Source organism: Plasmodium berghei (assembly GCF_900002375.2).
Source record: "Plasmodium berghei ANKA genome assembly, chromosome: 9".
In the NCBI taxonomy this organism is placed as follows: domain Eukaryota; phylum Apicomplexa; class Aconoidasida; order Haemosporida; family Plasmodiidae; genus Plasmodium; species Plasmodium berghei.
In genome coordinates, this window is record NC_036167.2 from 366208 (window position 1) to 382460 (window position 16253).

The window sequence follows — 16253 nt, forward strand, 5'->3', positions numbered from 1 at the left end:
TTATTAAAATCATTTGTATTTTTTGATATATTTGCATTTCACAACATTTCTTTTCATGTATTATTCACATTCCTTTATATTATATAAATAAACACAATTTTAATGTATTTGATTAATATTACACTTAAAAGTTAAAAAAATAATATAGAACATATTTCCATGGTTTATATTATATTTATAATTACAAAATTGTTTCTTAATTTTTTTTTTAGAAAAAGGAAATGTCTAATTGTATGTATATTTTAATATATGAAGTAGGAAAATATGAAAATGAAAATTGGCAAATTATATAATAATTATTTTTTAATTATATTTGGTTTTTCTTATTCCATAGCATTCTTACACTTTTTATATATATTTTTAATATTAAAAACGGTGTAGAAAAAATATATTAACAATAATTAAACAATATTATATTACATCTATTTATGACACAAGTGAATGTTATCTTAAGAAATCAAAGAAAAAGTGGAAAAAATTATTATTTAAAAAATATTAATAATAAAAAATATAAGTTTTTCTGTATAAACAAAATATTTTAAATTGACATAAGTAAAAGAAAAAAAATAGGTCTATAAAAATCCCAAGCATTGTTCTTTTTCTTATTATATTTACATTGAATTTATATAGTTGTAATTTATTTAATAATGCATTTTTTTTTTTTCAATTATTAATTTTTTATTCTTTTAATTCCACTGGGTTTATTATAAGTTATTTAATCATTTTTTAATTTTTTTTAGATTATTATAAATTTTATATATACAAAATAGTAATTATTTTTCTGAAAATTTTTGTAGATATAATTTGAAAAAAGGATAATATATTATTCTTTTATAATATATATAATTACTATTTATTACCGCTGAAAAGTTATACATATATATTTAAAATGCTTATAGATTAGTAATTATATGATGCGGGAAATAAAAAAAAAAACAAAAAAGTATTATATAAATACACTTTTTGAGATTATTTAATATTAAAATTATTAAAAATGTTGAATAATGTTAATCAAAGTATTTATAACTTTAAGGAGCTCGCTCGACAGTTAGAAGCATGCGTACAGTGTAATTCAACAGGTAAAGTATATCATACAATTTTTGAATTATTAGTTAGCTCACAATATTTTTTATTAGTACATTGTTCATGCATATACTTAGTGGATATTTATAAAATTTCTATGGAAAACATACTTTAAATGATTTATGGTTTTTTTTACATTTCTACGTGCAGATATTGAAGTGATGCGAGAAATATATTCAGAATGTAAAAAGTAAGAAATTCTAAATAAATCAAGCTTCATATTATTATAAAATATATTTTTTTTATAAATATAATATCCTTTATCAAAAAAAAGTTAAGCTAGGCATATTTATTATTTTAACTTATTTTTAGAAATTTAAGTAAATTAGAGAAAATGACATTGGAGGCGCTAGAAAGGGGAAATTTAGGCTTATTCGAAAAGCTAGTCGAGGTAAATCATAATATTACATTTTGTACATTTGCATATTACTATGTTTTGCATTTTATTCTTGTGTCTTTATAAGCATAAATATTTTCATTTATTGATCGATTCACTTATATACTTTGTCTATATCTATATGTCCATCTTATATCCGCATTTTTTTTTCAAAATTAATAGGCATCAACGCAAATAAATCAATCACTTCATACTTTCGAGGATTTTGAAAAAAAACCAAAAGAAAGAAAAATGGGATATTCAAAAACAAATGAAATGAGAAACATAAGTACTGAAACGAGAAATTTAAAAAAAAAAAAAAATGGAACAAGAGAAAAATTGTATAAAGGTATAGATGATGATGATAAAAGATATTTAAATAGAAGCCGAAGTGGAAGTAAAAATAGAAGAAAAGAAAATGAATACAGAAAAAAGAAAAAAGAAAAAAAGCGAAAAAAAAAAAATGATCAAAGTGGTGATAATAGTAATAAAGAGGTAAACATAAATGATAATTTTTTTTTTAAATCAGATTCACAAGATTCTTTAAATAAATATATAAAGAATTTTAATGGTACAAATGGAATTAATGAATATGATAATATAGACGATTATTTAATGGAGTTGAATGAAAATGATAAAAAAAAAAAAAAAAAAAAAAACTACTCAAAATCGAAAAAATCCGATTCTAATAACAATGACGGTGACGATTTTTTAAACAATAATGATTTAAATTCTTTTAACAGCTTTGATGATTCAAATAATGAAAATAAAAATAAATCAAATAAACTAGAAAAAACATCTTCAAAAAATTCAATAGTTATAGCTACTCATATATATGATATTATAAATGTGTCGTTAGATTTAAAAAGTGTAAGTATTTATTTAACCCTAAAATCCGCAGACAAAAAAATTAATATTAGAAAAAAAAGTAAAAGTTCAAATGTGGAAAATTGTTCTATAAATTTGTCAGAATTTTTTGAATATAATGTTCCACATTGTAAACAATTATTTTTAATTATTGATATAATAGATAACAGTACAAATAAAGCGTATTATAAATGTTTAATAAATTTAAATAAGCACGTTTTGAAAAAAACTAAATACTTAGTTCCAGCAGCATATTTATTAACAAAAATCACAGAAAATTTCAATCCTGAAAACGAATTAAAAAATAATAAAACTGTGTGTATAGAAGCAACTGATTTAGCTTCGAGTATAAATATTCCAAAAGATAATATGAATCAAAAAGAACCTAATGGTATTAAATTTATAGGTCCCACCATTAATATATATCCCCACAAAAATAACAATCTAAATAATGATAACCTATTTAATAATTCTAATAATAATTTCCCAAATTTTACTAATTTCAATTTTAATAACAAACATATAAATAATAACATGAATAATTTTAATTTTGCAAGTCGAAATTATTTGAACCGTAATATGAGCAAATTTAATTATAACAATCCAAAATATAAAAAAAACAATTTTACCAATTTTGCTTTCCCGTCTAATTTTGGTGTCAAACATGGTGGCAATATGTTCATGTCTGAACCCAATTTTGTTACCCCAACTTTAAATCCAAATTTTATACAACCAAATATGCCAAACTCCAATTTTATTAACCCTAAAAATATGGTACCTAATATTAAACACAACATACTTATGACTCCTGATTTTGTTAAACCAAACTTTTCTAACCCGAATATGAATACTCTTAATTTTGTATATCCAAATTTCGCCTATTCTAATGGGCCTGAGAAAAATATGAATAATGTACACAACTCTTTTAACATTTCGAATGAATGTAATGATGCGAAAAATATAAATAATAACAAAAACGATAATGATAAAATAAGTGATAATTATAACGCCATAAGCAAAATAGTTAACATAGATAATATTGAAAATATTCGAAACAAAATAATGAAAGGAACCGATGAAAATAAAAACAAAGCAGATAACAATAAAGAAGAAAATGAACAAAATCATCAAGTATTTTCAACTAATAATCCATATGTAATAATGAATGTTTTTCTTAAAACTAAAGACTTTGATCATGAATCAGAGCTAATGAAATATAATAATTTGAATTTATATAAACAATTATATAAATTAAGCAATAAGGAGAAAATATTTTATGAATCTAAAAATGTTGAAAATGAGAAAAAAATTGAACAACTTGATAAAGCTGTAATGCTTTTGGAAATATATAATGAGAGTTATGTAGATGCTAATGATAAGTTAAAAAATATAATAGAATCTAATAAAGAAATAATAGATGTAATTGAAAAAATAGTAAAGAAAAAAAATAGTAAAATAGAGAAATTAGAAAAAGAAAATGAAAGAATTCATGAAGCCGAAAAAATTATTCAAGAAAATAAAAAAAAAAATAATTATTTATCAGAAAAAATATATAAACTTAATAATCTATTTAATGACAATAAATTGAAATTAAAAGATTTTAACCAAATAAATAATAATCTAAATACTAAAGTTAGTAGACTATTATATCAATTGCAAAATGCACAACTGAAAAACGAAAAACTATTGTTTTATTTATCATTTTTATTAAAACATATGCATAAAAAAAATTTAACTAATGCAAAAAATTTCTTAAATATAATGAAATTAAAAAAAATGAATTGGGATATCGAAAATACGGCAGTAGATTATTATGATACATTCATGGAAGATGTAACAAATAATTACAATTTTATAAAAAATAATTCAAATATAAATAATATGGCCATAGAAAACTATATAGAAAACCATAAAGGAGGAAACGCAAAACAAAAATTATTGGGGGAAATACTACAGTTTTGCAATAATGAAGAAAAAAAAAAAAATTCAAACATCAGGAATGATATTAATAACAAAAATGAAAATCAAATTTATATTAGTAACAATATATGCAGCAATAGTAGTGATGAAAACAATGCTTTGGAATGTTATAGCAACCATGAGCAAGTAGAATTAAGTATTGAGAATAATAAATTAAAAAAAAAAAATCCACTACAATCAGAAGATGACGAATTTTTAATGGATGAATGTTTAATGACTGAATATAAGAAGTTTGTATCTACCACAAACCTTAATAAAACACAAGAAAAACGTGGACAAAATAAAAAGGGAATATACAATAATATAAATATTAGTACCAGTACATATGATAATGATGAATACCAATTTAATTGTATCACAAATGATGTAAATGATGTGATGAGCAAATCCGAAAAAAATAGAAAAAAGGGAGAGAAAAAAAAAAAAGACTATAATAGCTCTAATGAAGAATTAGACAAAGTAATTAATAATAAGTCTTTGAACAAAATTAATACATCGAAACTTGAAAATAATAATGAATATTCTGATGTTTATGAATTTAATACGATAAAAAACGAGACATCTAGCGATTCAAATAATACATGTTCTTACATAAAACATGCTAATGAAAAGAAAGATAAGGATAAATCAAAAAAAAAGACGAAAAATGAAAAATATAAAGATGAATATTTAAAAGAAAAAGATGGCATCACATTTGAAAAAACAAGGGATTGTACATTTAAAGGAATCAACTATGATGGTATTAACACGAATAGTCATATGCATAATGAGAAAAGAATGGATTTTTTTGAAGAAAACCATATTTCTGAAAATAGTCAAGATGAAGAAGAAACAAATTTAAAAAAAAAAAAAAAAAGTTCAAACAAATATAAAAAAAATGAATACAATAATGGTGAAGATAATACAGATAAAAAAAAAAAGAAAATGATAAATAATGTATACGAGACTCAAGGTACAAAAGGAGTAATAACAAAAGGTAAAGACAAAAAAAATATGCTCAGCGATAGTTATTTAAGCAATGATGATAAAAATAAAAGAAATAAAAAAAATAAAGAAATCTTCTTTTCTACAAAGGAAGTTGAATTTGAAGAATATAATGATGACATAAAGGAAGAACAAAATCAAGATTTAATTAAAAAAGAAAAGAAAAATATAAGCAAATCGAAAAATACATATAATATTGGGGTTAGAAAAACGCCTGATGAACATTTAAATGATTTTAATGATTTTGAAAAAAAATTCAACTATTTTGTAAAAGTATCTAGTAATATAAAAAAATATATTTTATCAAATGATAATGACGGTGATAAAATTAACTATTTAATGAATTTAAATAAAAAAGGATATTTTAGAAAAATGACAAAAATAATAGGCAAATGTAATGAAAATGAACCAGAAAATATATCATATCCAAATAATTTCCACAATATTCAATTAAAATCGAATTTTATAACAGAAGAAGAATTGAACAATCATAAAGAATATTTGAAAGCATTTTATATCAAAAACACAAAGGGGCTGATTTTTCAAAACTCAATTATTAAAGTTTATGTAAAATTATACTGCCACAATAATAATTCTACTGAAAATAGTAAAATGTCAAATACCAACAATGAGAACCTTATTAGTGCTAATAATATTATAAAATTAAATGATAAAAAAAACGATAACATATATATGAATATTTATATAAAATCTATTTTATATAATATTATATATGTTAATGCGGATTTAAATGGAAACAATATGGACAATATTAAAATTATAAGAAAGAATTTGAAAAAAAAATCCAATGAACCATTAGAAGAAAATTATTATATTAACTTAAAAAAAAATGAAGTATGCTTATTATATACTCTTGGATTTAAAAAAAAAATACTAAATATTTTACCGTTAGTTTTAAATGTGAAATGTTTAAATAATGATAACACATCAATTAAATTAAAAATTTCCTTACCACTACCTCATATGTTTATGCTTAAACCAAATTGTGAATGTTTAAACATATTTATAAATAAGTATTCAGAGAAAAATAAATGTCATTACAAATCTTATTGTTATCATATGGCGAATCTAGAAACATTTAATCGTTTTATTAATACTATCAAATTATATAAATCCTTTAACATTTTTCATTTTGATTCATATAATGTTTTACACAGTGCATATCCAATTGATGAAAATAAAATGGCACTTTTGTTAATTTTTAGCGAATTTTCTCATAGAAACCATAATATTCCGAATGATTTTGCCAAGTTGCATTTTATTTCTATTTCAAATAGTTTGATTCAATTTGCAGTTAACTTGTTTAGCCAAATTTTGTAGACGATGCCATTTTTATTTGCATTCATTCGTTTTCATTTCATCTTTTGTTTTTTTTATTCTTCCGTTTGTTTTAATATTTATACATAAGATTTACATATGCATCTATATAATATACAAAACTGTATTATCATTATATGTACTTTTATTTTTATTCGGAAGATACCTTAAATTGGTCTCAAACGAATTTTTTGTTTTGTGGTTTTTTCGTTATTAACTTTTAATTCGGTATGCCTTTTTAATTGCTCGTTTTTTTGGTTAATTTGAGATTTTCCAATAATATTTATATTTTTTATTAATTTGACTGTTTGCTCCTATGATTGCAAATTTGCTAGTCTTTTAACTCATATTCATTAAGTATTAAAATTATTTACAGAATATTTTTATTTCCTTCCTTTTTTAACAATACTGTTAAAATTTATTTATAATTTTCAAAACCATAATCGAATATACATATGCATTATACGATATTATAATTCTGTTCCAGAAAATGGGGTATTAATGCTCCTAAAAATGGTATATAAAATTTGCTATTTTTAGAACAAATTAAAGAAAAATAAAAAAAGGCAATAAAAGTTAATATCACATTTATCTTTTCAATTGTATTATCCTTCTCAATTTTATATATAAGAAAACTTAAATTTTATTTTTCCATTTTATTAAATATATAAAATGATACACTACACGATTTTAATATAGTGTAGCATTTTTTTTAATTATAAATTAACATGGATTAATCATTTAATTTATAATTTGTTGGTTTTGAATATAATCATAATACTATTTTATTATGTTTAATATATATAATAACAAATATATACATATAATTAAATTATATATTTGTTTGTGTTTCTCTTTTTATTTTAGTTTCATACAATTTAAAAACAATATAAAAGAATAACAAAAGGTGACTATAATTTTCCTTTTACCAATATAACTATAATCATATTATATTATAAAGAGCTATTATTATTAGCATCATTAGCTTATTAAATATATAGTATACCTTTATATCCATTCCTTTTTCGTATTTCATACGTAATATTTAAATCCAATTGTTGGCATGGATCTTAGCGATGAAGATGAGATTGACATTGACGAAATTCTTAAACAAGCTGAAAATGTAAGGAGAATATATATATTATGTACATTTGAACAGTTAAATATTTTACAATTCTTTACGAAGTATACTATATATTATTCATATGCTAATATATTAACTATGTATATGTAATTTTTATAAGGTCTTTATTTTTATTAAAATTATTATTTGCTATTATCTCCATTTTCCTTTTTATGTATAGGTTGAATGCGTAGACGAAGACAGCATAAAAAAACTAGCTACGGTTTTAAAAAAAAAAAAAAATAATAATGAACGAGACAGAATTGAACACCCAGATAAACCAGAAAAATGGGTAGCTAGTGAAGTTGATTTAGATGAAATATTAGTTAATATAAAAAATTTAAGTGTATGCACAAATTTATATAAAAGTATGATTGAAAATGATATTTTTGGCGACATTATTAATTTATTGGACCATCCTAATAATGACATAGTTATTGAAGTTATTGATATAATTAAAGAAATAACGAATCCTTCAAATATATACGAATTAAATAAAAGTGTAAATTTAATGTTAATAGATTACTTAAACAAAAATAAGCTAAGCCATTTTATCATAAATACTTTAGATAAAATTAATGAAGAAGAAAGTGAAGAATATTACAATGCTATTTCATCGATTTTGAATATTTTTGAAAACATTTTTGAACTTGAAAACAATTTACAAAATGATCTATTAACTAATTCTAAATTGTTATTTTTTTTATTAAAAAGAATTAATAATGAAATAAAAAGTGATGATCAAAATTCATTATATGCAAGTGAAATATTAGTTTTACTTATTTTAAGAATTAATCAATTTGCTCAAAATGTCTACAATGATTTTTATTATACTATTTCTATTTTTAATTTTATTTTAAAATATATTTCAAAGTATAAGGATAAAGATCCCCCTAATATTAATAAAAAAGAAATATTACTTAATTGTTTTCAAGCCTTAGGAAATTTATTATTATTAAACGAAAATAAAAAAATATTTGAAAGCTCTAATGGCTTAGAATTAATGTTGAAGTTACTTAGTGAAAGAAAATTTTTATGTTTCCCTTCTTTAAAAATTTTTGCTATTGTACTTACTAGCAAAGATATATGTAATAAATTTGTAGAATTAAGTGGTTTAAAATACCTGTTTTGTTTATTTATGTTAAGAACATTGAACAAGAGTAAAACTAATACACTAGAGTTTGAAGAAAATATTATTACAATAATTTCCAACTTATGCATATATTGCACTGGTACATCCCTTGGAAGAGTTTTAAATAAATTTGGCGAAAAAAAATGCGAAAAAATAATTCGGTTATTAGAAATCAGGCAAAAATACTCTGATATAATTATTAATGAAAAAAAAAAAGAAAAAGATAAATTACTAATAAACAAAAACCTACAAAAATTGAACATACAAATTGATGATGATTGCAAGAAAAATCTTGAATACATAGAATTGTGTGATAAAGGATATCTTACATATCAGTTAACGGATGTAATCTTAATAACGCTTTTTTTTATGAACAATTCATATATTTCTAATAATATATTTATCCATTTATACACACGGAACATAGACATTCAATCCATATACGAAAATATATTAGGTAAGCTTGTTGACTCTCAATATAGCTTTAAGTATACATTTATTTTATGTTTTTCTTGTCCTCCTAATATTAATAAAAATATTATATGATTTATTTACTATTTTTCAGATTTTCAGGAATGTATAGATGATGACGAATTAAATGAAAAATTAAAAAATATGCTGACATTTTTCCTAACTTCATCAAAGGAGTCAAATTTGTTTACATAAAAGAGCTATGTTATTAATGCTACATAGTTTGATCTTTTTTTAGTAAAATATGGGTACTTCTAAACCCTTTTACCATTTTTATAAATTTCTTGAAAATTAAATATTCCATTATATTATCGATTTAATAAACACTGATAGACATATTGATTTATTATAAATGGAAATTATGTATTCATTGAATTGTCACATGTGTACATACACATATTGTATTTATATAATTATTTCTATTTACAAAAACGATTATTAGTGGGAATAATGTAAAAATTTTATTATATATTGACAATTAAATTAAGTTATAAAATACAATATAGTTATTAATAAAATAGTTGGATGATAAAATATTTGTGTTGTAATAAAATATATATGATGAAATTGTCATATAATTAATATTTATTGTATAATATCACAACACAATAACAGCATACTTTCGAAATATAACTAAATATATTCGTGTTCCAACAAAGTAGTATACTCATATATTGCATGTAAGTATGCATGTATATGTACTACAGTACATTATTATATGTATGAATAATTCCTTACATATATAACCACATAAATTGTGAATACTATAAAAATGCTATTATAATGATATCACAAGCAATATATTATATTATGAAAAATAATAATACCTTAAAAAATATATATAAAGATAAATACACCGAGGAGAGTTGTATATATGCATATATTTGTCTGTATGTAGTACAATATATGAGAGAAATATATAATAAAACGTATGTATATATTAAAAAAAAATTAGTATGAAAAGTATTCCCATAATTTAAATTTTCATTTTTTTTCGTCTTAAATAATGATAAAAAAAGGGAAAAATTAATAGAAAAAATATACACAATATATATTTTAGTATGATTTTTATATAAATTATATATGTTTTATTGTTTCTCATTATAAGAAATTTAATTTAACAAATTTATTTGATATATATAATCGTTTTGCTAATCATAATGCATGAATTTATATTTGCAAACAATATAGAAATAAAGATATTCAAAATTATATATCTTTTATATGTATATTAGCTCGATATGTGCATGATACTTTTGTATCTTTTGAACTATTTTCTAATCCTTAATTATTCTATATCATCAATATTTAAAAATTTTTTCTCAGTATGCATCTTATATAATGGATTATATTGTACTATTAAACATGTCATGTTATCACATCCAATTCCATCATTTTCTTTATAATTATTAGACAAACAATCGTCACATAATTCTTCACATATTTGCGACAATTTATTAAATTTATCATATTTCTTTCTTTCAATAATAGGTGAATCATCATATTTATCATTAGTATCTTTTTCAAAACAGGTATCGCTATTTTCATTAAATTTATTTTGATTTTCATTAGAATTGTCTTCATTCTCAATATTAGAATTATTATTTTTAATATTTTTATCATATGAGTTTGAAATTTGTCCGTTTTCGGCACTATTTGATGTATTAGATTCATCTTTTAAAGTGCTATTTTCATTATTAGTAGTATTATTATTTGAATTTATATGTTCTGAATTTGTGTTTTGGTTACCTCCTAAATCTGCAGAGTTATCAGATAATTCTTCAAATTTTTCTAACCGTGCTTTAACAAAACCAACAACATCTTGGCCATCTTTACAATCCCAAATTCCATCACATGCAAGAAATAAAAATTCATCATCAGGAGTTAATGTTACACAAGTAACTTCAGGGAATGCAGAAATTTTTTGATCTTTTTGGGACAAAAATGGATCTCTTTTATAATGTAAATCTCCAATAGCTCTAGTTAAATTTAAATTTCCATCGACTCTACCATTTGATATATATCCACCTGCTTTTTTAATTCGAGCTTCTTCTGCTTGTAAATGTGGTTTGTGATCAGTTGACATGCCTAATGAATTACCATTAAAGCATATTATGGCTCTTGAATCCCCCGCATTAGCTACAATTAAATAACCTTTTAATATAACGGCTACTATAGCTGTTGACCCACAACTATATGCTATATTATCTTCATAATCATTTGAATAATAATTTTCAAATAATCTTAATTCATCAGGGGAATATAAATCATTATTGTCATTTGCTTCATTATTTTCACTATTATTATTTTCACTATTATTATTTTCATTATTATTATTTTCATTATTATTATTCTCATTATTATTGCTATTATTTATATTATTATCAATTACATTTGTTATTGTTTCATTATATGAAAAACCTTCACCTATATTATCTTTTCCATATAAATCTAATGAGTTATCATCGTCACATGAATCTAATATGTCATTTATAACATCATTTGTATTATTATAGTTTCCTTTAAGTTTATCTTCTGGTTCTGTCATTTCTCCTAAGGATTTCAAATTATCATAAGTTAATGCTGATGGTTTTACATTTTCAGTTTTATTGTTATGATTATTATTATTGATAGTACCTTCCTCTTTAATATTATTGTCTGTTTCATTATCCATATCCTTCTTTAGCCTTTTAGTATTAATTTCGGTGCTTCCATTATTATCTTCTTTAATTTTATTTTTAATATCTTGACCCCAAGTCGATGTATCAGTATCTACAGAGTTTACCTCACTTTTGCATTTATTTTCTAAATCATTTTTCTCTTTATTAGTATTATCTGAATCTTCGATTTTTTCATCTTTTTCTAATTTTATTCCCTTTATATTATCATTAATGTTCACTTCCCCTGTAGTTGTATCATTTTTTTTTCCACTATCAGTATCTTTTATTTCTAATTCTTTCCCATCACCATTCATATTATCTTTTAATATGCTATCATCTTCATCATATAATTCTTCTGATTTATTATTATAATCATCTTCTATTAATGACGTTGATGGAGTTTCTACATTTCCTTCTTCAACAGGATTTCCTTCCTTATTATAAACGACTTGTAAGCATCTCTTTCCATCTTTTTCGACTGCTTTAATACTAATATTTTTTGATATTATATCATTTAAAATAGAATATAGATAATTTTCTTTTGTATCAGATTCTTCAGTTTCTTGTGCTGATGCATTATATTTTTTTAGTTTTTCTTGATTTTCTGTTAAAAGCATTTCTTCGTCTAATTTTAAGAACGTCTTTTCAAGTGTTAATTTAATAAGCTTTAATTTATAATTTTCTGATTTATCTAAATTGTCTTTTTTCATTTCATCGCTAGCTTCCTTTATGCTTTTTACAAATATTCTATAAAAATTATATGAAATCCATTTTGAAACATTAGGACCACCATGCCCATCAAAAACACCGTAAATAGAAATAACTTCTTCTATTTCGTTTACTTTTATATTATTATAACATATGTGGCTATCTTCCATATTCTTTCGCCATCCTTGCATACACGATAACCCGTATCTACTTGGATCTATTTCTAAGTTCCCTCCATCCATGGACTCTTTATTCGTTTTCGGTGCTGATAAATATGCTCCCATCTATTAAAATTCACATCAACAGAAAAAAAATTGAAAATATATTTAATAATTATCTTAAAGGCAATATATATGCGCAAAGACCAATTATAATTTCTTCATTTGGGGCTGAATCGTGATTTCACAAATATACGTTATTTTCAATAAACAATATATGGGTTTGTGAATTTTCTTTATATAAATGAATATATATGTATATATTTACATTTTAAACAAAATATACGCAAAAAATATTGTAGGACGTATTTGTCCATCAACATGCATATTTTAAAATGGATACAACGATATGTTTTTTGTTCGTTATATTATCGTACATTCATAAACATATATATAATACGAGCTAAATTTGTAGCATAAATTACAATGCATATATAATGTATGCAGATAGAAATTATATATATATATATATATTTCTATTCATATTATTATATTTCATTTTACCTTTCTTATTTTCCTTTACAACTTCAAAAATGTCGAGATAACATTTATTTCTTTTATAAAAATTGCTATATTCTTCAATAAATACAATATTATATTTTGTTTTCAAACAAAATATTATTGCTAATTTTTATAGATTTTTTGCGTTTTTTGTGAAAAAAAAATAAAATATAATTAATTATAATTAAGCATCAATTGTAAAAGCTACAAAAAATGTGAAAATGTGCAAATATACATATTCATGATACCATCCTCTTTCCACTGCTATACATAATTATATAGAAAAAAAATTATAAATATATAATGATTAATATACAATATTTTAAGTATAATTTTCAAAAGCTATTGTAAATCTTAAGAATATAAATATTATATATAGATTAAAATGCCCTATGTTAATTGCAAAATGTACATCAAGAGCAACACATTAAATAATAATATTCCATATTGCCTCATAAATTTTCTTATTATTTTTTAGTATATTGTAACTTGTAAAATTATACAATTTTATTTAATATATAAAAAAAAAATTATGTAATAAAAAATATGTAAATTAATTAATATTCATATAATTTTTAGGATAACACACGCACTTCATAATTATTATTATTGTACGAGTATGTCGCTATTATATTATATATGGATATAAGCAATGCAGATATTTTTTTATGGTTTATCCTGTGTACGTGAAAAAATACAAAAAAAAACAATAAAATAAAAATTTTATTATGCTTTTCGAATTATTCAAATAAATTATGTTTTAGCTTTGTATTATTAATATTTTACTTAATACTTTTTATGGTATAATATAAATTACAAAAAATTATAAACTTTAATATAAAATATATTATATTTAATAATATACTCAAAAAGGTTTTCCATATATATATATATATATATATATAAACGCACATAAATAAGCAAAGTAGTAAAAAATTAAGATAAACATCTCCACATATATTAAAATGGAAGCTTAATCTTATTTTTGTTTTTTCGTTTTTTTTAAGTTCATAATTAATAAGGAATACATTCATACATTTTTTTTCATATTGCTATTAAATTATAGACATAAGAATAATGTACAATTTTTGCAAAATTATTATTACTGTTTTCCCTTTATATTAATGTAAAATTAAATATTTATATTTTCCCCATAAAACACATTAATATATATTTTTGAATATAGATACTTAAACGTTTATTTTTTCTTTTGTTTTATAATGCCTTTTTATCATAATGACTCGTTATAAATATTTGCATATATATTCACAATATAGAGATTTTTAATCAAATTTGACATTGTATATTTAGTCCATAAGCGATTTGAAGCTTAATGTTACACACTTTTTTCAGGATAACTATATTGCATACAATTACATTAACCCTATTTAAACTAAATAGCATGAAAAGTTAAATTATGCATTTTTTTAATAGGAATTTTATATTTTTTTTATTCTTTGAATTAAATATATAAATAATTCAAAATTTTATTTATTATATGGTAATACAAAAAATACAGCGGTAATCCTGGTTTTATAAAATAAACATTTGGACCATTATACATTTTAATATTATACCGAAAATCTTTATCCAAAGGGTTTTGTAGAGATATATTTTTCATATTTTATAAAAATAAAACTCCAAAAATGTTATGAATATATATATACATATGTTGACACAATAAAGAATATGTAATGTGTGACTTAGAATATTTGTATTTCCTTTTCACATTTCTATTATAGTTATTAGCGATTAATTGAAATGCGAGCAAAATGTATTTCACATTTTTTCGTTCTATAATTTTAGAAAATCCCCAAATACGTATAAAAATATAGCAAAAATGTTCTATTATAATTTGTTCGCTTTTAAATGATTAGTCATAATTCTATGCACATATATTCCCATTCTTTTTCTTTTTTTTATATTGACCATAAACTCTTAAAAAAAATGGAAATTATATTAAAATATTTTTTCGTAAATATCAAATTGTTTTATTTTGTGATATATAATTCATAAGGTGAATACAATATTTATATGCTTTTTGTGTGACCATCATTTATGATAAAAGTAAATCATATTATAGGTATTGTTCACCCATGTATAGACTAAAATTAATACTTATATCATAGGTTATTTTTTCCATCATGTATTTGCTAACCCATATATATACATATACTATTTTTACTCTTATCTATTTCTTGTTTTCCCCCTTATGTCTTCCCTATTATATAGTTTTCTCTAACGATGGTTGGATATATATATTTCTTATAAAGCTAAAGATGTAGAGGGACAAATTTATTCATTTATTATAGAATAATAAAAATGTGTTGTAATTTTTACGTTATCCATATGTAGCAATTTTTATTTTAGGAAATATTTATAAGTAAATAAATAGTTAGAACATTGTATTAATAATACGATTGAGTTTTTATTTTATGCAATAGCTGGGCATATTTATTCCATTAAAGCAACGCAACATATCATAATAAGAATATCAATTAAATCTAAATAAGCTCATCAATTTAATCACTACTAAACCACGGTAGTTTTACTATACACACATATATGTGTGCTACATTTTGCTTCCTAAATTTATATTTGAAGTTATTCATTTTATAAGGAAAGTAAAAATATATTTTTGTATTAATAAAACACAGAAATATTATTATATTATGCTGAAATTTGTATACACATGTATGTATTTTTTAATTTATTTTGTGGGATTTTTAGGAATATAAATATATTCTTACAATAGTGTATGCACATTATCTTCTTTACAATACAGTTAAAAAATTAGTATAAAATAAGATAG

The 16253-nt window shown here is 21.5% G+C and overlaps 3 protein-coding genes across 3 annotated transcripts; 2 read left to right on the plus strand and 1 right to left on the minus strand.

Moving 5' to 3' along the window:
* Nucleotides 1-994: 994 nt before the first annotated feature.
* Nucleotides 995-6631, plus strand: PBANKA_0910000 (conserved Plasmodium protein, unknown function; the record flags this gene model as incomplete). The annotated part of the gene is made up of 4 exons (XM_034564678.1): nucleotides 995-1079; nucleotides 1234-1273; nucleotides 1396-1474; nucleotides 1643-6631. The coding sequence occupies 4 exons, from the start codon at nucleotides 995-997 to the stop codon at nucleotides 6629-6631; spliced, it is 5193 nt and encodes a 1730-aa protein (XP_034421451.1).
* Nucleotides 6632-7691: 1060 nt separating this feature from the next.
* PBANKA_0910100 (beta-catenin-like protein 1, putative) lies at nucleotides 7692-9549 on the plus strand (the record flags this gene model as incomplete). Its single annotated transcript, XM_034564679.1, has 3 exons — nucleotides 7692-7751; nucleotides 7933-9340; nucleotides 9449-9549. The coding sequence occupies 3 exons, from the start codon at nucleotides 7692-7694 to the stop codon at nucleotides 9547-9549; spliced, it is 1569 nt and encodes a 522-aa protein (XP_034421452.1).
* A 1093-nt stretch (nucleotides 9550-10642) lies between these two features.
* Nucleotides 10643-13006, minus strand: PBANKA_0910200 (protein phosphatase PPM2; the record flags this gene model as incomplete). The annotated part of the gene is made up of 1 exon (XM_034564680.1): nucleotides 10643-13006. The coding sequence occupies one exon, from the start codon at nucleotides 13004-13006 to the stop codon at nucleotides 10643-10645; it is 2364 nt and encodes a 787-aa protein (XP_034421453.1).
* Between the last annotated feature and the right edge of the window lie 3247 nt (nucleotides 13007-16253).